At 39.3% G+C, this 20884-nt stretch overlaps 2 protein-coding genes across 4 annotated transcripts; both read left to right on the forward strand.

Moving 5' to 3' along the window:
- The first annotated feature begins 1242 nt into the window (after window positions 1-1242).
- Window positions 1243-4793, forward strand: LOC146468033 (hydroxylysine kinase-like). The gene is made up of 2 exons (XM_085124930.1): window positions 1243-2296; window positions 3703-4793. Exons 1-2 carry the CDS (start codon window positions 1679-1681, stop codon window positions 4324-4326), a joined length of 1242 nt encoding a protein of 413 aa, XP_084981056.1. The 5' UTR covers window positions 1243-1678; the 3' UTR covers window positions 4327-4793.
- A 2143-nt stretch (window positions 4794-6936) lies between these two features.
- Window positions 6937-17998, forward strand: LOC146468034 (hydroxylysine kinase-like). 3 transcript variants are annotated; one of them, XM_085124932.1, is made up of 4 exons: window positions 11512-11739; window positions 12155-12252; window positions 14912-15518; window positions 16933-17998. In XM_085124932.1, the coding sequence occupies exons 3-4, from the start codon at window positions 14916-14918 to the stop codon at window positions 17554-17556; spliced, it is 1227 nt and encodes a 408-aa protein (XP_084981058.1). In that variant the 5' UTR covers window positions 11512-11739; window positions 12155-12252; window positions 14912-14915; the 3' UTR covers window positions 17557-17998. The 3 variants fall into 3 exon arrangements, with proteins under 3 accessions (XP_084981059.1, XP_084981058.1, XP_084981057.1); XM_085124933.1 differs by lacking the exons at window positions 11512-11739; window positions 12155-12252 and adding an exon at window positions 6937-7012; XM_085124931.1 differs by lacking the exon at window positions 12155-12252 and having other exon boundaries at window positions 11513-11739.
- Window positions 17999-20884: the final 2886 nt, after the last annotated feature.

A 20884-nucleotide genomic window follows, 5' to 3' on the forward strand; every position in this document is an offset into this window, starting at 1 on the left:
TTGAAAGAGTTGTTCGTAATTTTACCAAACGGTTACTCACACACATTGGATATTTTGTCCCATAACCAATACACTTCCAAATAGCTTCGACTGCGATTTGTACGACGAAATTTCTTCCCTTTTTTATCGATACGAACGCTACAGGTGTCTTTCCTGATCCTTCCAAAGCCTTTGGTATACATTTGACCGTAATAATCCTTTTGGACAAACTTGAATATTATCTGACAGATTATACTTTTCATAAGTACGTAAATTATGATCCTCCGGGTGAGTGTAGTCCTGAGAAGGACTGTTTGGGGTGACTTTGAGTCTTTGACTGACGTTTTGACAACCTGAGCGGAAGTCATCGTCAGGGTCAAGTTGACTCTAAAGATGACTTCTGCTCAGGTTGTCAAAACGTCAGTCAAAGACTCAAAGTCACCCCAAACAGTCCTTCTCAGGACTACACTCACCCGGAGGATCATATTTTACGCACTTATGAACCGTACTTTTTTTTACTTTTTTAAACAATTATTTATACAGAGAGTATCCAGTTCAGCATAGGCAAGGGAGGATTTACATATATATTATCAACTCGAGACTTGTGGGAGGCAATTACATGTAACCTAGGTTCATGGAATAGGCCTTATCACGGTTTTCGACGCCATTTTGACGGGTAGGCAAACAGGCTTGAAATAACAGTGTTTGTATGGAAATCCGATGTCAAATAATTTTCATAAAACATCGCTTCTGAAAAATTCATGAATTGGAAACTTTTGGCACTAGGAAAAGAATTTTAAGAACAAAATTGGAGGGATGTAGCTGTGACAGAAAGCGTCCAGTCATGTTTTGAACTTTCCATACATTTGTCTGTATAGCGAACCAGCCGTGAACTGCTGCTAAAAATAGTTCGCGGGAAAAAATACAGGGAAATGTATGGAAAGTTCAAAACACGACTGGACGCTTTCTGTCACAGCTACATCCCTCCAATTTTGTTCTTAAAATCCTTTTCCTAGTGCCAAAAGTTTCCAATTCATGAATTTTTCAGAAGCGATGTTTCATGAAAATTATTTGACATCGGATTTCCATACAAACACTGTTATTTCAAGCCTGTTTGCCTACCCGTCAAAATGGTGTCAAAAACCGTGATAAGGCCTATTAATATCCTGCATACTACTAGGATTGGAATGTCAATGTGTGGCGTACTCGCAATGGAATAAATGTGCCCGGTAAATGTGATGGCAGTATATTTTAAGCCTGGTGAATGAATGAGAATGGTGTATTATCCAGTTGTCCCTGCAAACACCAAAGTCTTCTCTGTAAAGGGAATGAGTTAACAATAGATACACTGTTTTTCGTTGTTATTATTTTTTGAATTGAGTATCATTAAACCAAGCCAACGTAATCACCCTGACCAATCACAGCAAGCGCCAACAACACAATAAACCAATTAGAACTCAAAGCGCGGGAAACTGCGTGTGATGAAGTCACGAGGTCACAAGCGGTTTGGGTTTTGCTTCTAATTGGTCTAGAAAGTGACACGAGCCGTTATCTTTCAACAATGATAGAGCGCAGAAGAGCAAAACCAAAGCAAATGAGACATTATTTTCCACACTCAGTTGAAACTACAATTTCCTCCTCCATACATTTTGTTCACGGGCACATTTACATTTGTCCAAAAAGTTAACTTTAAAAATAAATGTCTTGTAGGGAAATGAACGAGACAAACAGCCCTCTTTCTCTTCTTCCAAGAAGACCGCACGTGACAGAAAAACAGGCAGTAGTCATGGCAACTCGATTATTCAACCTGAACATTGCAGATCATTCCTCTGTGAAAGAACTGGACAGTTACGAAGATAGAAACTTTTACCTGCGAGGATCTTTAAATGAGAAACAAAACAATTTGCCTTCATTAGCTGGGATCGAATATGTCCTCAAAATTGCAAACCACATGGATTCAAACCACGAACATTTAATGCAGACCCAATGTGACGTCATGTCGTTTCTTCGAGCACGTGGCCATAAATGCTCCTCACCAGTCCCTTCCATATTTGGCACTTCATTTGTCATGTGCAAAATCCCCAGCGACTCCCCACCTGACGGCGTTGCCTTAGCAACTGATAACGCGAACGACGTTTGTAATCTGGAAAAGTTTGAAATTTACAATGGTGAAGCGTATTCTAAAGAGGACTACTTCATTTGCGCCGTGCGACTACAGACCTTTGTACCTGGAAAAATGCTGAATGAAGTACCGCATACCAATCAGCTGTTTTTTCATGCCGGGAAGACCTTGGGGAGGCTGGACCAAGACTTAAAGGTACCATTTCTCAAAGTACTTAATGAGTACCATATGGTTTTGTAAATGTTGTACATAATAGCGTCCATTGCTTGTTTACAATTCATAAGACAACTGCATCTAATTGAAAAGATATGGTGATCAATTTTAAACTACGGTTGTAATGCAAATGTTTATTTTGCCAAATTGTCAAGGATTTTTTCCAAAAATATGGCCTACCTTGAGGATTCATTTCAGGACATACAAGGAGCAAAAGTAATTTATGCCAACAGGAGTTGATGTACAAAATTGTGAAAACATGAATATGTGTATATATGCAGCTGGTAGACAGGATAGACAGACGGAAAGCACACAGATAGACACACAGTTTGAAGGACAGGTGGGCTGGGACAGACCGACGGAACAAGAGAAAAACAGACAGAGAGACAGGAACGATAGGACATGTATACAAAGAGACAGATAAACAGACAAACCGACGCATAAAGAAGATAGACAGACAGATGGACTGGCAGGCAGACCGCTAGTTTCACAGACAAAGAGACACTGTGTTTGATATATACACCTTCTATCAAAACAATTGTACCCTCTCCAACCTCAGTTCCTTTCCAACAGGTACAGGCAGACCAACAGACAGACGGACACTAAGCACACACACACACAAACAAACAAGACTGACAGACAAACAGGTAAGCAGATCTAGACGGACTAATAGTAAATACAGATCAAGGAGGTGAGTTGGTAGATAGACAGACAGATTGTCATTCGAACGGATGCTCAGTCAAAATTTCATATGTGCCTCCTTATGCAAAAAAAGGTGCCTACTTTTGCTTCTGCGCCGATAGTCCAAAAAAGTCGGGTTTCTAAACAGTGGTGCCTGCTAAAACAGAGATATTTTGCGCGGTTTATAACTCCGGGAGAAAAGCAGATCTTGGAAAGGGTTATTGGAATCTGAAAAGAAAATGAAGGGTAACCATGCATTTTTAAGAGATAATTAAGCCTCAATTTGGGAAAAAATTCCATACATTGTTTGTTTTTTTGTTGCTAATTATCTCTTTAAAAAAAAGGCGTGGCTACTCCCAATTTTCTTTTTGGATTCCAATAGCCCTTGCTCAGATTTGCTTTTCTCTCGTAATAGTCATAAACGGCGCAAAAACACTTAACTATTAGTAGGCACCGTCCTTAATGTGTGGCCGGGAAACATTGGATAGGCAACGTTTAGTCAGTGCGTGATTCATGTGTCATCGTCTGACCCAGCCTCGTTCCCAAGCGTCACAGCGCTTATCGAGGTAACCGAGCTTGTCTACGGGGGCTTGGTGCTGAAGTCGATAGTATCAGCTCAACGGGTGACGTCACATTTGACCACATTTGACAAATGGGTACGACTGGGTACGAGGCAGCGTCTGACCCATACAAATTTTGTTCCGCAGGATTTTGGATGCCCCAAACTGGTACGGCCGGGGTTTATGTGGGATTTGGCTTCTGCTGGTGAAAAAGTTGAGCAATTTCTTGAAGCTGTCGATGATGAAAACCACATAAAAATAGTTCAAGAAGTTTGTGAAGCTTTCAGAAAACAGGTTACACCAAAACTACACCTTTTGCCGAAGCAGATCATTCATGGTGATGCAAATTACACGAACATGTTACTGACTTCGGGCAGCCATGCCAATGAACACGATTTTGGTTTTATCGACTTTGGCGATCTGAACTACACTTGCCGAGTCTTTGAAATAGCAATTTCTCTTATGTACATCTTCAATATGTCCCAAGATTCAGACTGTGGGAGATCCCGAATAGCGGGATATTTCTTTGCGGGATATCACTCGGTCAACCCCTTGTGTGACGAGGAAATTCAATTGCTTCCCGTTTTGATTGCTTCGAGGTTTTGTCAATCGCTGGTCTATGGTACCTTCTACAACAAATACCTTTGTCCTGATAATGAATACATCATGGAAACTAGTAAAAACGGGTGGAAAAACTTCAAAGCGTTTTGGGAATTACCCAAGGAAGAAATGTTGAAACTGTGGCTTAACGGACTAAAACAGCTTCAGTAGAACGAGCAATGCAGAACATTAGGCCCAGTTCAGACGTCGAACTTTTCATGAGCCGAACTTAATTCAAATTAAGGTCTGCCCAAATCACGAAAATCCCGCCTTTTGATTCAGACGCCGAACTTAATTAGCCGAACTTAATTTACTTGAAGCAAAACCATTCGAAATGTTAGCGTCGTTTTTTTTTTTTTTTTTTTAATTATTTTTATTTATTTTTTATTTGAAATACGTTATAATAATTTATGCATTAGGTTCGGCTCATGAAAAGTTCGGCGTCTGAATCAAAGCCGTTCCAAAGCCGAAATTCCCGGCTGAGCCAGGCGGGAAGAACGGCTGAGCCGTTCCAAATTGAAACAGCCGTTCTCAACTGATTCAGACGCCGAACTTTTCATGTACTTAATTCGAGGTATTAGGTTCGGCTCATGAAAAGTTTGGCGTCTGAACCAGGCCTTAGTTTCTACAATTTCTGTGGTTATTTTTGTTTAATATGGTAATCACAGCGGCGTCGAAACTTCAAACACAAGTTTTGTGTGCATTCTATTGTAGAACAGTAAATTTCTGAGTATAAACAAATCAAAATAACATTTTCATGTGCACAAATTGTAATCGTGCTCTCTGTTGTAGGAAAGAAAATACTTTACTAAAGGAATTAAGATCACAATCTTTGTAATATTCAAGCAAAGCTTTTAGAAAGCAGCGCATTTTATAACAAGAACTCTAGTACTTTGGGCGATTTTAATTTATTTTAAAATCTGCGCAATTTCAAACCAATTTTTAGGGCATTTCAGGTGCGTATAATTATGATGAGCCTACTAGGAATTTTTAAGAATGAGAAGAACCAAAGAAGAAGAACAAGAAGTTTATTTAACAAGGTTAAAAATTGAATTATACACAGTAGAATGAATTTAGTATTAGAAAATTTAGAATTGTATAATAATAATAATAATTAAATGGATCTAAAAATTAACAAGTGTTTCAAAAAAGTCGTATCTCAATGTATCATCCAGAGGCTCTGCGAAGAAAACTAAGACAAATGCATGTTTGGGAGGTCAGCTCCTCACCCACCCCACCCTTGATCATATTGACACACTGGATTACGGCTATTATTTCAGAGCAAGTCGGTTAAGCTAATTTTAATTTACAGCCTTCTAAGGCATATGCTTCTCATACTACTAAGCAGTACCATGTAGGATGTTGTCCAGTTTAATTCATATCGGTACCAGTATCTGATCCGACCAATGAAAATTCAATCGAACGTTTGGGATCGGTATAAGTAAATTGCGGAAAGCATCAAAGTTTGAAAAGAAACTGAACATTTCAGCTTTCGAATTCTTGTTTTTGTGGACTTAAAGCTCAATGGTAACTCTTTTGACGTGGGTTAAAAACTCTGACGGCTAAAATTTGCGCATTTCAATGCGCAGCGAAACTACCGCTGATGGAACCAGTAAGGGTCAGTGTTACATGAGATCATTTCAAGAGAATTTTCGAATATTTATCATGACGATTGCTTGAAAGCTAAACATGGTACGGAGAACTTAAATTTATTTCAACTAGATTTCGACTAGATTTAGATTTTCGACTCTTTCGACTGTCAAGAAAAGGGTTTACGTTATCCACAACGTTTTGTGTTTCGAAACTCGCGTCTCACGTGGATAACTCGGTCTGTTTCCAGGTGTCTGGGTTGATGCCGACTGCTTTGCATCCTTGAAGACCCAGGGGCAGGGAGTTGGAAAACGTCCCCGTTTTGGCTTCCTCATGCTTCCTCCTGACCCAGCTAAGCAAAAAGTGTCTTCCCTTGAATGAATGCTTTGAGGGATGTCCTCAAAGTCTTTGTGCGCTGCACTGCTTACCATTTCTCTTTCGTCGCAAATTATTGGCTTGTTTTCTTTTTTGTAAAGTGTAAAGGTGAATTAAGGCCTGGGCCTACATTCCTTTCCCGAAAAATTGAGAGAGTGGTGTAACTTTGTTAGCATTTTAAATAACACAAACTGGCTTTAGGATCTACATGGGGTTACTAGGAGAGGTGATATCTTGTCACGCGACCTAACAGGGTTATTTTTAGCTTAAAAATTTTTGGAACAAAATGACAGAAACAAAGCTTTGAAGCCCTTTGAAATTATTGGTTTTCCGCTCAAATATTTCCCATTATTTCTGAGTGGAATCAGTGCCTGTAAACGCTTTGGGTAGCTAAGTGCATTTTCACTATAAACAAAGTATTTTATTTAATTTTTTTAATTTTTTTATTTTAATATTCTTTTGTTTAAATTCAAATTAGCCCTACTAAGAGGCTAGTGAGGCTAATTTGAATGCAGACAAATGAATCTTAAAATATCTTCCATTTTTGCAGACGGTCTTTTTTATGGAAATATGATCATATACCTATAACAAATATATATTAAAAGGGTAAAAGTAAAAACTGCTTATACTAAAAAAAAAAAAAACGATAGCGTATGTTAAAATATTGCTAAAATGACGAAAACTAAATGGTGTCGCTACTGCAGTCGTTGCCTGTGGTCATTGCGTGCAGTCATTACTTCAACAGTGGTATTCTCCTGGGACCCAACAAAGCCGCCGTGTAAAGGGCTAGGTCTATACAATATACATAGAGCTAAAAGCAGAAGTTAAGTCTGACAAAAATTTGAGTTGGGTCACAGCATTACACATCTTTCTACATATAAAACATCAAAAGGTACGTTTCACGGTTGTTTGCTGTAGTAGTACTGCCAGTGTAGGTAATTAAGAATCTTTTTTTGGTGGTAGACTGCGTAACGTAATGTTTGGCGAAACGTGTAGAACATGAGGCAACCTTAAAGCCTGGTTTACACGTACGACGCAAGCATAAGCAATACCACAAGCAGAAGCACAAGAATCTACGTGTAAACCAGTGCAACGCAAGCATAAGCACCTTGTCGTTGTGCTTGTGTTTATGCTTGCGTCGTCCCGGTTTACACGTACGACGCAACGACGCAAGCATAAGCACAAGCACAAGAGAATGGAACGATTTCCATTCTCTTGTGCTTGTGCTTGTGCTTGTGCTTGCGTCGTTGCGTCGTACGTGTAAACCGGGACGACGCAAGTATAAGCACAAGAACAAGGAAAGGAAACTGAAAAACAGCGACAATTGTCAGCGTACATTCTAGTCCGTCATGTTTGAATCAAATCTCGCGCCAAAAGGCAGTCTAGCCGCGCGATTCTGCCACATTTTTTATGCTTCTGCCCTGCGTATGTCACCTTATGCTTATGCTTACCGCACTTGTAAACATCCTTGTGACTATGCTTGTGCTTATGCTTATGCTTATGCTTGCCTCATTTCGTGCTTGCTTATGCTTACGTGAAAACCAGGCTTAAAGGCCGTTTACACGACAGGCAAAACTCACGGACCCGTTTTAAAGTGATACGGTACCCTTAACTTTTGTAAAGAAATACCAGTGGTGTCTTGGGTCCATAGGCGCCTTTGGACTCAAAACAGCGCGCGTATTTCTTTACAAAAATTATAGGTGCCGTACCACTTTTTAACAGGTCCCTTCCGTTAATCTACACTTGGCCAGTAAAGGGCCTTTAGGCCTCGGCTAAGCAACAGTTTTATAGCAATATCCAGTTTGAGTTGAGTTTAAGTTTAGATTGAGTGACCACTTTTGACACCTTTTTTGACTTAGAAGTAGCAAATTGGGATTCTAAGCCATTGGGGAGACAGCAAAATAAAAGAACATTTTCTACAGGACACGCTCGAAGGCTCGAAGTAATTTGAATAAGCTTTAGCAGAATATTTCCTGCAGTAATTTCTCGAGGATTTCATTATTGTTTTATTCAGTTTATTATATTTTAGTCTCATTTTCATTAGTTTTGTGACTAACTTTCCCAGCAGTAGCTGAAAGCCGTCTACCGGCTACGATTATCTGGAACAATATCTGTAAACAAATCAGATGCTACAAAATTATTTATTATCCGCCAGGTTCAGGACATCTCATTCCACGAGTCGAATTCCACCAGCTACGTCATATCTTGGTTGTTCAAAGCTTGGACTTAGCTTAATCCGGACGAAATCCATCTCTTAAAGTTCTGATCCATGTCGAAGTTGGTCGAATAACTTTCAGTTATGGGTAAAACTGTTAAAAACAGACAGGGTTGATTGACCGAAATGAAGCATACAGGATAACTATTTAAAAAGAGAACTTGATCCTTCCATTCATGGGAACAGCTCCGCTTTGTCTGCGGTTTGTTCACATTTATAAGTGTACTATAAGGCATTGAGAATTGTTGCCATAGTATGGGGAAAGCTTTTTTGAAGAATAACTATAATTAAAAACAAAACAAAAATTTCCGCATATATAAATCCCTTTGCGAAAACAAGTCTATCCGAAAAAAAAGCTCTTAACCCTCAGAAGCCAACATCTATAAGCCCGTGGGCTGTTTAAAGCTGTTAGCCAGGAGAATTTCAAGATGTGGAACATTTAGGGCTCTTACAACTCACTCTATGGGTTTTCTGACTTGTCTCAATGATTTGCCAAAAATTTCAGCCCGGCAATAGAATTTATCCAGCGGTTTTACTCTCGAATAATGTATCCCACGATGCTAATGTTGGCGGAGACAGATATTCACGTCAGCTACAAGAAGAAAATGTTGATAACAATCAGGGCCGTAGCCAGTATGAGGCAAACCGAGGCACTTGCCTCAGTCATTGTTGACAAATTAACAAACAGTTAAATAAGTAAAAAAAAAATGTTAACGTAACATGATATTATGTTGAATGATAACGCGAATCAGGCAGTGCCCTGAATTACAGATGAGAAAAATTAAGCAAAAATTCATGCTAACCAGGCAGCAGCTTCCCAAAGAAAACTGCCTTGTTTTCACGTGTTTTTCCGCCATTTCTCGAGTCTTCTGTCTTCTCTGATCTGAGTGAGAAAAATCCATCAAAATGCAGCGTTCTATCAACAGTTTTTTTCAAAGAAAGCGGAAAGTAGTTGCTCTCATAACATGCTTTCAGTTCTTGTGAATAATCGAACCAAAATTTAACCTTGTTTTGGCATTACTAGTATTCAGCGAAGAACCTTTGTCTTTCATTCCATCTAGTAGAGATGGTGGTGTCAGTAAAGAAGCCACCGGAGATGGTCGGAAAGAAGTTGTAGAGGCAAAAACCGGACAGGCGGCAGTGCCACTAAGTACAGGAAGCTGTTCGTGCGAGCCCAGCTTAAGCGCTCTCTGCAGGTTGAAGACCAGGTGCCGTTCATCGATGGGCTCTAAAAGGTTGAATGGCCATGCATTAGCCTATGTCCACAGCGAAATCCCTGTGGACCCGAGCCTCTACAGCGGTGGGATGCTAGTGGGCAGAGGCGAATCGCGCTGGCATTTAACAGCTAACTTCGTTGCCATTTAGAAACGAAAATCCTCAAATGACAGGGGCACCCAACGACAATTTTGTCTCAGATCCTTTGAAACGTTAATTTAGGCGATCTGGAGTGGCTTTAAAGCTCTATAGGTTCATTTTAGGCAGCGCTATAATATTTTTATCTGTTAGGTCATTCTACGGGAATTTGAGTATTTTCGAAATTAGAAGGGCATTTTTGTGCATTTCCCGAAAACCTTAGGTCTTATTTCCTTTCCGAAAATCTTAGCTGACCAGTTTTTCGGTATCCGAAAACAACATTTTTATTAATCCGAAAATACTAGGCCTTAAATTTCCCATATTACGAAAGTTCGTGGTGAAAATTCCCTTTTGAAAATTGTAGGGGATTTAGGGCCTTCCGAACAGATGATTTACCGAAACGATCCTTTGGGTGCCCCTGAAATGAGAACGGCCGAGACTAGGTTTTATGAGCCTGCGAGACTGAGCACCACCCCCCCTTCCCCCCCCCCCCCCCAATAAACCCTTCTTTTACGAAACCTCTGGTCAGGCAAACCTGGTTTAGGTTGTTGTTATCTAAGGCCTTCCTATAGAAACGAACCGCCAACAAACACATTAAACAGCTGCATACAAGAACACAGAGCCCCTAAAGTAGCATTTAAAAAGCCCCCCCCCCCCCCCCCAAAAAAAAAAGTCACCTCGATCTCTAGATCTAGATGGCCTTAAGGGCTCTTAGCGGAATTTTTGTCACATAAGGTTTGATCCCAGTGTTTTGTTTAAATGTAATCATCATAAAGACCCTAAATTGCTAGGCGGGGAATTCAACCATGGATATTGCCTCAGTCCTTGTTTTTTTCTGGCTACGGCCCCGACAATCATGGCTACTTTTGAAAAGTATCGACTTGATTAATCTTTAGGCTCATTATTAAAACAAAATTAAAGATCTTTTTTCCATGCTAGGAGTGAAACGTTTTTAGATAAAGCAGAAAAGGCAAGATGTGAGTACATTTATTCAGTGACTAAATGCATGGTAGAAAATCATAAAATGCCTTAATTAACAGCCTTGTTGTTGAGTTTTGGAAGTCAGCAATTTTGGCTGTCAGTATTGGGAATATTATTGTACGTACTGGTACCAGGAATTTTACCAGATATTTTGAGAAAAAACAGGATATTTAGAACTTTTGATGCGAATTTCCGAAAACAAATTAAGACGATTTTTGAGATAATTGTATCTAAGCCCACCCAACTTTATCGTTTGGTTTGAAATCAGCATCGTTTTAAATAAGAAGGCCATGCTTTTCGAAATATTGGAAAATATACTTTCCTTACCGTGAAATCGGCCTTGCTCTTTTTTAGATTATTTCTTCTCAAAGGTGCTTGTCCCCCACGCGGCTACGTAATTAACCATGCTGAATTTAGCCAAAAGGTGAAGTTTGTAGACTTGTTAATTGAAGGAGAAACAAAGTTTAAAGCCCTTTGAAATTATTGGTTTTCCGCTGAAATTTTTATGGAAATATGATCATGTGCCCATAACAAATATATATTGAAAGGGTAAAAGTAAAAACTGCTTATACTAAAAAAAAAAAAAAAGGCTAAAAAGTATGTTGAAATATTGCTATAATTAAACGGTATCGCAAATTAATATCAAAGCTGATAGCTTCAGTCATTGCATCAACAGTGGTATGGTGGATCCAGTAGCGGTGAAAGGGGGGGAGGGTCTGGAATCCTCTCACAAACCTGAGCTTTGCTATCCAAACTCCGTGATATTTGAAATTTAGCGGTAAACTAGCCTTTTCGTGGTAGGCGCTGGAAACGGAAGGAAGAAGGCTCGGGGAATCGGGCTGCCCTCGCGCGTCGCGCGCCCGCTCCATTCCCCCCTCGTACCCTGAGGAGTGAGAAGATCTGGGTACGAGACTAGATCCGCCTCTGTGCATTCGAAATGCATGACTGGATATATCATAAAGCTGTCTCAGTATATACTGATCGTCTGATTCAGAGAGCAAGTTAAGTCCGGCAAAAATTTGAGTGGGGTCACAGCATTACACATCTTTCTACGTATAAAACATCAAAAGGTACGTTTCACGGTTGTTTTCTGTAATAGTACTGCCAGTGTAGGTAATTAAGAATCTTTTTTTTTTGTGGTAGACCGCGGGGGCGTATTTAAATGTTTGGCGAAACGTGTAGAACATGAGGAAAACTCACGAACACGCGAAAAAGTGATACGGTACCCATAACTTTTGTAAAGAAATACCAGTGCTGTTACCGGGGACATAGGCGCCTTTGGACCCAAAACAGCGCGGGTATTTCTTTGCAAAAATTATGGGTGCCGTACCACCTTTTAACGGATCCGTTCCATTTCTCTACATGTGGTGTAAACGGCCCTCTGCCTTGGCTAAGCAGCACGACATTTGTTTTATAGCAATATCCAGTTTGAGTTGAGTTTGAGTTTAGATTGAGTGACCGCTTTTGACACGTTTTTTGACTTAGAAGTAGCAAATTGGGATTCTTAGCCATTGGGGAGACAACAAAAGAACATTTTCTACAGGACACGCAAAAAGGCTCGAAGTAATTTGCATAAGCTTCCGGTAAAAAGCGTTTAACAGATCGAATAGCGACTAGTATAACTTTTATAACAGGAATTTCCCGCGGATTTCATAATTCTTTTATTATTTTTTGTCTTATTTTCATTAGTCTTGTGACTAGCTTTCCCAGCAGTAGTTGAAAGTAATACCCTTTCGCTAGGCTATCTTATGGGTGCTTTTTCCTATTTCTAAACAAAGCAACGATCGTTTTGTAGTCACTGTGCATCGAACAACTCAGAACTCTCAGAACAGCAAAACTTTACCTGTGATTGAGCGCCCGATCTTGTCTCAGTAAAACTATACTCGAGCGAACGTGAGTGACCACGATGATTTAAAAAACAGTAAATAAAAAATATATAAGTTTAAAAAAGCAACACAAAAAATGTTTAAAAATATAACACGGATATAAATATGTGAAACATATATTGTTGATGCGGGCGAAAGATTAATCAACAAATCTATATTTAGAATGCGTTCGTCCTTGACTCAAAAGTCCAAACAATCTGGTTGTGTTCAGCGTAAATCACGCTTAAATCTCAGTGAGTCAGGTATCCTATAGCTAAGACACATGCAAAGGAGAAATGGCGGACTACAAAATACAAAATAAAAAACAAGCGGCAGGGAGTATAATGTAATCACTGCAAAGCCACCTACCGTCTTCGATTTTCCAGAACAATCTCTAAAAACAATATCTTTGTCCGTGTGAACAAAATGAGTCTTTTTATATAATAAACCAATTACGGAAATAAGTAAAGTCATAACATTCTAAGAGAATCGCCAAACGTTCGTATTATGAAAAGAAAATCGATGCTACAAAATCAAACATTCGACGCACATGGAGAATTCGCACTGGTATCGTAAAGGCGAATATAAAGACCAAGGATAAAATACATTCGGTGTCGTTTCAAAGATGGCACTGAACTGGTTGACTAAATTGAAATCGCCAGCACATTTTGTATCTATTTCTGTCTAATATTGGCCCTACTTTGGCAAGGAAATTCAGCCCACATCCGGTTCTCTCACTTTAACTTTCGAAACGGATGCTTTCCGCTTTTCCTTCGCTTTGACAAAGCGCTAACGGTCGAATCTCCTTAAGGTGGCCAATTTACCTTTAGTTATCAACTCTCGGTTGATAAACCAAACATTCGTTTCTTACCCCCACCGACGAAACACAACGTTCAGTTTCTAACTCCCTTATCAATTTTTTATATGCCTATAGACGAAATTATGGCTATCTTACAAACATTTGCACCCTGTAAGGCAACTGGTTGTGACAATATTTCAATGTCAACCATGATATACTAATCATTGACTATTGCGGAACCGTTGATTCGTATTATTAACTTATCCATTACTCATGGTCACTGTATCATGTGTCCCTGATGAAATGAAAATTGCTTGTGTGATTCCCTTATTTAAAGCTGGAGATCTGCGGTTGTTATTTGCAAACTACAGATCTATTTCGGTTCTTCTAAGTTTTTCTAAATTTCTTGAAATAGTCGTTCATAAGTTTACCAAACGGTTACTCACACACATTGGGTATTTTTTCCCATAACCAATACACTTCCAAATAGCTTCGATTTGATTTGTACGACGAAATTTCTTCCTTTTTTGATCGATACGGACGCAACATTTGTCTTTCCTGATCCTTCCAAAGCCTTTGATATACATTTGACCGTAATAATCCTTTTGGACCAATTTGAATATTATCTGACAGATTATACTTTCATAAGTACGTAAATTATGATTATCCGGATGAGTGTAGTCCTGAGAAGGACTGTTTGGGGTGAGTTTGACTGACGTTTTGACAACCTGAGCGGAAGTCATCGTCAGGGTCAAGTTGACTCCAAAGATGACTTCCGCACAGGTTGTCAAAACGTCAGTCAAAGACTCAAAGTCACCCCAAACAGTCCTTCTCAGGACTACACTCACTCGGAGGATCGTATTTTACGTACTTATAAACCGTACTTTTTTTACTTTCTTAAACAATTATTTATACAGAGAGTATCCAGTTCAGCATAGGCAAGGGAGGATTTACATATATTTAATCAATTCGATCGAGACTTGTGGGAGGCAATTAGCCTAGGTTCATGGAATTAACATCCTGCATACTGCTAGGATTGGAGAGTTAATGTGTGGCGTACTCGCAATGGAATAAATGTGCCCGGTAAATGTGAAGGCAGTATATTTTAAGCCTGGTGAATGAATGAGAATGGTGTATTATCCAGTTGTCCTTGCAAACACCAAAGTCTTCTCTGTAAAGGGAATGAGTTAACAATGGATACACTGTTTTTCGTTGTTATTATTTTTTGAATTGAGTATCATTAAACCAAGCCAATGTTATCACCCTGACCAATCACAGCAAGCGCCAACAACACAATGAACCAATTAGAACTCATTAGAACTCAAAGCGCGGGAAACTGCGTGTGATGAAGTCACGAGGTCACAAGCGGTTTGGGTTTTGCTTCTAATTGGTCCAGAAAGTGACACGAGCCGTTATCTTTTTTAAAACAATGATAGAGCGTAGAAGAGAAAAACCCAAGCAAATGAGACATTATTTTCCACACTCAGTTGAAACTACAATTTCCTCCTGCATACACTTTGTTCACGGGCACATTTACATTTGTCCAAAAAGTTAACTTTAAAAATAAATTTCTTGTAGGAAAATGAACGAGACAAACAGCCCTCTTTCTCTTCTTCCAAGAAGACCGCACGTGACAGAAAAACAAGCAGTAGTCATGGCAACTCGATTGTTTAACCTGAACATTGCAGATCATTCCTCTGTGAAAGAACTGGACAGTTACGAAGATAGAAACTTTTACCTGCGAGGATCTTTGAATGAGAAACAAACCAATTTGGCTTCATTTGCTGGGAACGAATATGTCCTCAAAATTGCAAACCACATCGATTCAAACCACGAACATTTAATGCAGACCCAATGTGACGTCATGTCGTTTCTTCAAGCACGTGGCCACAAATGCTCCTCCCCGGTCCCCTCCATATTTGGCACTTCATTTGTCATGTGCAAAATCCCCAGAGACTCCGCACCTGATGGCGTTGCCTTAACAACTGATCATGCAAACGACGTTTGCAATCTGGAAAAGTTTGAAACTTACAATGGTGAAGCGTATTCGAAAGAGGACTACTTCATTTGCGCCGTGCGACTGCAGACCTTTGTACCTGGAAAAATGCTGAATGAAGTACCGCATACCAATCAGCTGTTTTTTCATGCCGGGAAGACCTTGGGGAGGCTGGACCAAGACTTAAAGGTACAATTTCTCTAACTACTTAATGAGTACCATATGGTTTTGTAAATGTTTTACATAATAGCGGCCATTGATTTGTTTGAATTCATAAGACAACTGCATCTAATTGAAAAGATGTGGTGATAAATTTTAAACTAAAGTTGTCATGCAAATGTTTTTTTTTCCAAATTATGAAGGATTGTTTTCCAAAAATGTGGGCTACCACGAGGATTCATTTCAGGATATACAAGCAGCAAAAGTAATTTGTGCCAGCAGGAGTTGATGAACAAGATAGTAAAGATATGTATTGGTGTATATATGCAGCTGGTAGACAGGATAGACAGACGGAAAGCACACAGACAGACAAGCAATTTGACAGACAGGTGGGCTGAGACAGACCGACGGAACAAGAGAAAAACAAAGAAGCATGCAGACAGAAACAACAGGACATGTATACAAAGAGACAGATAAACAGACAAACCGACGCATAAAGAAGATAGATAGACAGATGGACTGGCAGGCAGACCGCTAGTTTCACAGGCAAAGAGACACTGTGTTTGATATATACACCCTCTATCAAAACAATTGCCCCCTCTACAACCTGAGTTCCTTTCCAACAGACAGACGGACACTAAGCACACACACAAACAAACAAACAAACAAGACTGACAGACAAACAGGTAAGCAGATCTAGACGTATTAATAGTAAAGACAGATCAGAGGTGAGTTGGTAGACAGACAGACAGACAGACAGACAGACAGATTGTCATTCAAACGGATACTCAGTCAAAATTTCATATGTGCCTCCTTATGCAAAAAAAGAGCCGTTAAGGACGATGTCTACTTTTGCTACTGCGCCGATGGTCCAAGAAAGTCGGGTTCCTAAACGGTGGTGCCTGCTAAAACAGAGATATTTTGCGCGGTTTATAACTCCGGGAGAAAAGCAGATCTTGGAAAGGGTTATTGGAATCTGAAAAGAAAATTAGGGGTAACCCAGTATTTTTCAGAGATAATGAAGCCTCGATTTGGGAAAAAATTCATACATTGTTTCGTATTTTGTTGTTAATTATCTCTTTAAAAAATAGGCGTGGTTACTCCCAATTTTCTTTTTGCATTCCAATAGCCCTTGCTAAGATTTGCTTTTCTCGCGTACTAGTCATAAACTGCGCAAAAACACTTCGCTATCAGTAAGCACCGTCCTTAATGTGTGGCCGGGAAACATTGGCTAGGCAACGTTTTGTCAGTGCGTGATTCATGTGTCATCGTCCGACCCAGCCTCGTTCCCAAGCGTCACAGCGCTTATCGACGTAACCGAGCTTGTCTACGGAGGCTTGGGGCTGAAGTCGATAGTATCAGCTTAACGGGTGACGTCACAGTTGACAAATGGGTACGACTGGGTACGAGGCAGCGTCTGACCCATACAAATTTTGCTCCGCAGGATTTTGGATGCCCGAAACTTGTACGGCCGGGGTTTATGTGGGACTTGGCTTCAGGTGGTGAAAAAGTTGAGCAATTTCTTGAAGCTGTCGATAATGAAAACCACATAAAAATAGTTCAAGAAGTTTATGAAGCTTTCAGAAAACAGGTTACACCAAAACTACATCTTTTGCCGAAGCAGATCATTCATGGTGATGCAAATTACACGAACATGTTACTGACTTCGGGCAGCCATGCCAATGAACACGATTTTGGTTTCATCGACTTTGGCGATCTGAACTACACTTGCCGAGTCTTTGAAATAGCAATTTCTCTTATGTACATCTTCAATATGTCCCAAGATTCAAACTGTGGGAGATCCCGAATAGCGGGATATTTCTTTGCGGGATATCACTCGGTCAACCCCTTGCGTGACGAGGAAATTCAATTGCTTCCCGTTTTGATTGCTTCAAGGTTTTGTCAATCGCTAGTCTATGGTACCTTCTACAACAAATACCTTTGTCCTGATAATGAATACATCATGGAAACTAGTAAAAAGGGGTGGAAAAACTTCAAAGCGTTTTGGGAATTACCCAAGGAAGAAATGTTGAAACTGTGGCTTAACGGACTAAAGCAGCTTCAGTAGAACGAGCAATGCAGAACATTAGTTTTATACAATTTCTGTTATTTTTGTTTAAATATGATACTCACAGCGGTGTCGAAACTTCAAACACAAGTGTGGTGTGCATTCTATTGTAGAACAGTAAATTTCCGAGGATAAGGAAATCAAAATAAAATTTTCATGCGCACAAATTGTAATCGTGCTCTCAGTGTTGTAGGAAAGAAAATACTTTACTAAAGGGATTAAGATCACAATCTTTGTAATAAGCAAAGCTTTTAGAAAGCAGCGCATTTTATGACAAGAACTCTAGTACTTTGGGCAATTCTAATTTATTTTAAAATCCGTGCAATTTCAAACCAATTTTTAGAGCATTTCAGGTGCGTATAATTATCTAATGATGAGCCTACTAGGAATTTTTAAGAATGAGAAAAACCAAAGAAGAAGAACGAGAAGTTTATTTAACAAAGTTAAAAATTAAATTATACACAGTAGAATGAATTTAGTATTAGAAAATTTAGAATTGTATAATACTAAGTCCTTATATGAATCTAAAAAATTAACAAGTGTTTCAAAAAAAGTCGTATCTCAATGTATCATCCAGAGGCTCTGCGAAGAAAACTAAGACAAATGCATGTTTTGGGAGGTCAGCTCCTCCCCCTCGTCCCCCTCCCGCCCCCCCCCCCCCCCTCCTTGATCAAATTGACACACTGGATTACGGCTATTATTTCGGAGCAAGTGGATTAAGCTAATTTTAATTTACAGCCTTCTAAGTCATATGCTTCTCATACTACATAGCAGTACCATACAGTATGTTGTCCAGTTTACTTCAGATCGGTACTAGTATCTGATCCCACCAATGAAAATTCAATCGAAGTTTGGGATCAGTCTAAGTCAATTGCGGAAAACATCAAAGTTTGAAAAGGAACTGAACATTTCAGCTTTCGAATACTTGTTTTTGTTCGTTGTTTTGTTCTGTCGACCAACCATGTAAGACGTTGCGGTGCAAAAGTCGCCCCCAGTAGAAGGAGCTTTGATAAAACTTTCTTTGCAAATGAAGGCAGAAACGCTTCCCTTCTGTACCCAAAAAAGAGGAAATCCGAAAAAAAACAACACTGAGAGGCAAGGTTCACATATCAAACAAGCTCAGGTACTCCATTCAACTAAGTCCCAGCGGAAATTCTGTTTGTCCCTTTTCCTCTTTAAGTGGCTAAAAACAAATCAAAACATTGATGAATTACACTCTTGCGGACCGTAAGTTACTGATATATAACCCGTTTAATCGGGTCACCAATTTTGTTATCAGTTAAAATTAATATTAGGATGTTGAATGACATCCCACCAGTTCGGAAATGTTAATCGGGTCAGTAATGCTATTTGGATACGTGAGGGGTTAGCCAACTTATTCTTAGGTTTCTGTAAAAAGCGCGAGAGCAGAAATATGCTTGCTACGGTATTTCTGTACACAGATGGCGTCGCAAATGGCACGCATGCTGGTCGCTGAACAGGTATCAGTTGACAACGAAGACTTGCCGAAAACAACACTGGTTCTCCGTGAGAAGTTCGGAATAGTGTCGAGTGATGTCGTCAGTTGTCGGAAAAGTTTACCCGCGCGTCAACGTAGACTCCCCGCCACGGCACTCGTTCAACTCGTTTCTCTGACTGCCAGGAAGGATTAATGTTGGTATTTATTGTTGTCGATCGTTTTAAGATGATAACCGCAAAAGGCAGAAGTAACTTCGCAATGACACAAGATAACTCGGACAAACCAAAAAAAATTGAAATAAGATTTCAAAGTGCATTTCCTTCGCTAAAGTATGGCTTTCAAAACACACCTATTTATCCTTTTTCTCCCAGTCCGATTGGTTTAAATTGATCACATGACAAGACACTAACTGATCCGGGTTCTTCCGGCCAAACAAGTACTCGGATTTACGCGAAGATTAAATGGCGAGGAAAGCTAAGAGAAACCACGAAGCTTGTGTAAAATAATAAATGTTTCCTCTCAAGATTCACGTGTGGATATCCTGCTACCAAAAGGTCAACAAGAAAAAAGAAAAAGAACGAGAAAATCAACTGTTTTTAAAAGGAAAAAAGGATTATTTTAATTTGTTTTGAAAGCAGCAAGAGATAAAGAGCAAGTGTTCTCTAACATTTTAAAGATTTATGTGGGCAACTATCAGTCGATAGTCCCTCGATAGAAAAGCTTTATTGGCACAATAGAGTGGATATTTAGCGCTAAGTAAGCTGAAACTTTGACAACGTTGTAGCTGGGCGAGTAAGGATGGCTCAGTGGAAGAAGAAGAAGAAGAAGAAGAAGAAGAATATACTTTTATTTAAAACAGGGTAATTCCTTCAGTAATTATAAAAAACAAAATTACTGTTATCAACGGAAGCCCTAATTTAATACAATGTTAAAAAATCCTAGAAATACTAAAAAGATCACACACATCAAAATGATAGAAATATAAAACATAAAAATATAAAACAATAAAATATAAAACTATTTAAAATCTACGAAACTACAAATTTTGATTAAAAACTATGCGGCCATGATAGAAAAATGCCTTTTTTGTTGACTGTAATTTAACTCTTGGTAGTCTAATGTGGTTGCTCTGTCTAGTGGTCCTTTCGATGCAAGTTAAGATTAAAATAATTAATAAAAAATTGCGGACAAATGTTCTTCAGTACTTTCTTAACTAAGGCTAGAACATGTTTCTCTCGTCTTTCAGATAAATGTGGTGAGAACACTCTGGCCCTCCTCGCCAATGTGGCTGTGTCCGATTGACGTTGCCTTGTTGCTGTTAATTTTCGTCCTTGCCTTGAGGTTCATTCTTTGGGTTCTACGGTTTTTCTCTCATTCAAAACCCAACATTCCTAACTTCCACGTTGATTATTCTTTCTGCTACAGCGCAGTCGGCGAAGTGGAACTGAAAGGAACAAGAGGTCCGACCATCCTTTTTAATCCAGAAAATAGAAACCAAAGGTGGAATATATTACATTTCAGTCAATTTCAATCTTTCGTTCCTCTTCTTCTTCTTCTTAAAACTCCTCCTCAAAAACAGAAATCTAATGAAAGAAATGTTTCTTATCTATTAAAATGTTTCTTATCTTTATCTCCTCCTCCTCCTGCTCCTTATCCTTCTTCTTCTTTTTCTTCTTCTTCTTCTTCTTCTTCTTCTTCTTCTTCTTCTTCTTCTTCTTCTTCTTCTTCTTCTTCTTCTTCTTCTTCTTTCGCTCCCCCCCTTCTCCTCCCCTCACGGGCACTCTTATTACAGAATAAGTTTTGATTAATCAATTTTTAACCGTGCCGTGACACATTTCTTGAAATAGATATTCAGTCTATTATTTTAGC

The sequence above is a fragment of the Pavona decussata genome, unplaced genomic scaffold, assembly GCF_977016875.1.
Source record: "Pavona decussata unplaced genomic scaffold, jaPavDecu1.1 SCAFFOLD_133, whole genome shotgun sequence".
Classification (NCBI taxonomy): Eukaryota; Metazoa; Cnidaria; class Anthozoa; order Scleractinia; family Agariciidae; genus Pavona; species Pavona decussata.

Bases quoted from the DNA above. Each gene is read 5' to 3' on its own strand.
- LOC146468033 (XM_085124930.1), top strand. From the start codon at position 1,679: ATGTCTTGTAGGGAAATGAACGAGACAAACAGCCCTCTTTCTCTTCTT. The intron at 2,297-3,702 runs GTACCATTTCTC...TTTGTTCCGCAG, and splicing joins GGCTGGACCAAGACTTAAAG to GATTTTGGATGCCCCAAACT.
- LOC146468034 (XM_085124933.1), top strand. From the start codon at position 14,916: ATGAACGAGACAAACAGCCCTCTTTCTCTTCTTCCAAGAAGACCGCAC. The intron at 15,519-16,932 runs GTACAATTTCTC...TTTGCTCCGCAG, and splicing joins GGCTGGACCAAGACTTAAAG to GATTTTGGATGCCCGAAACT.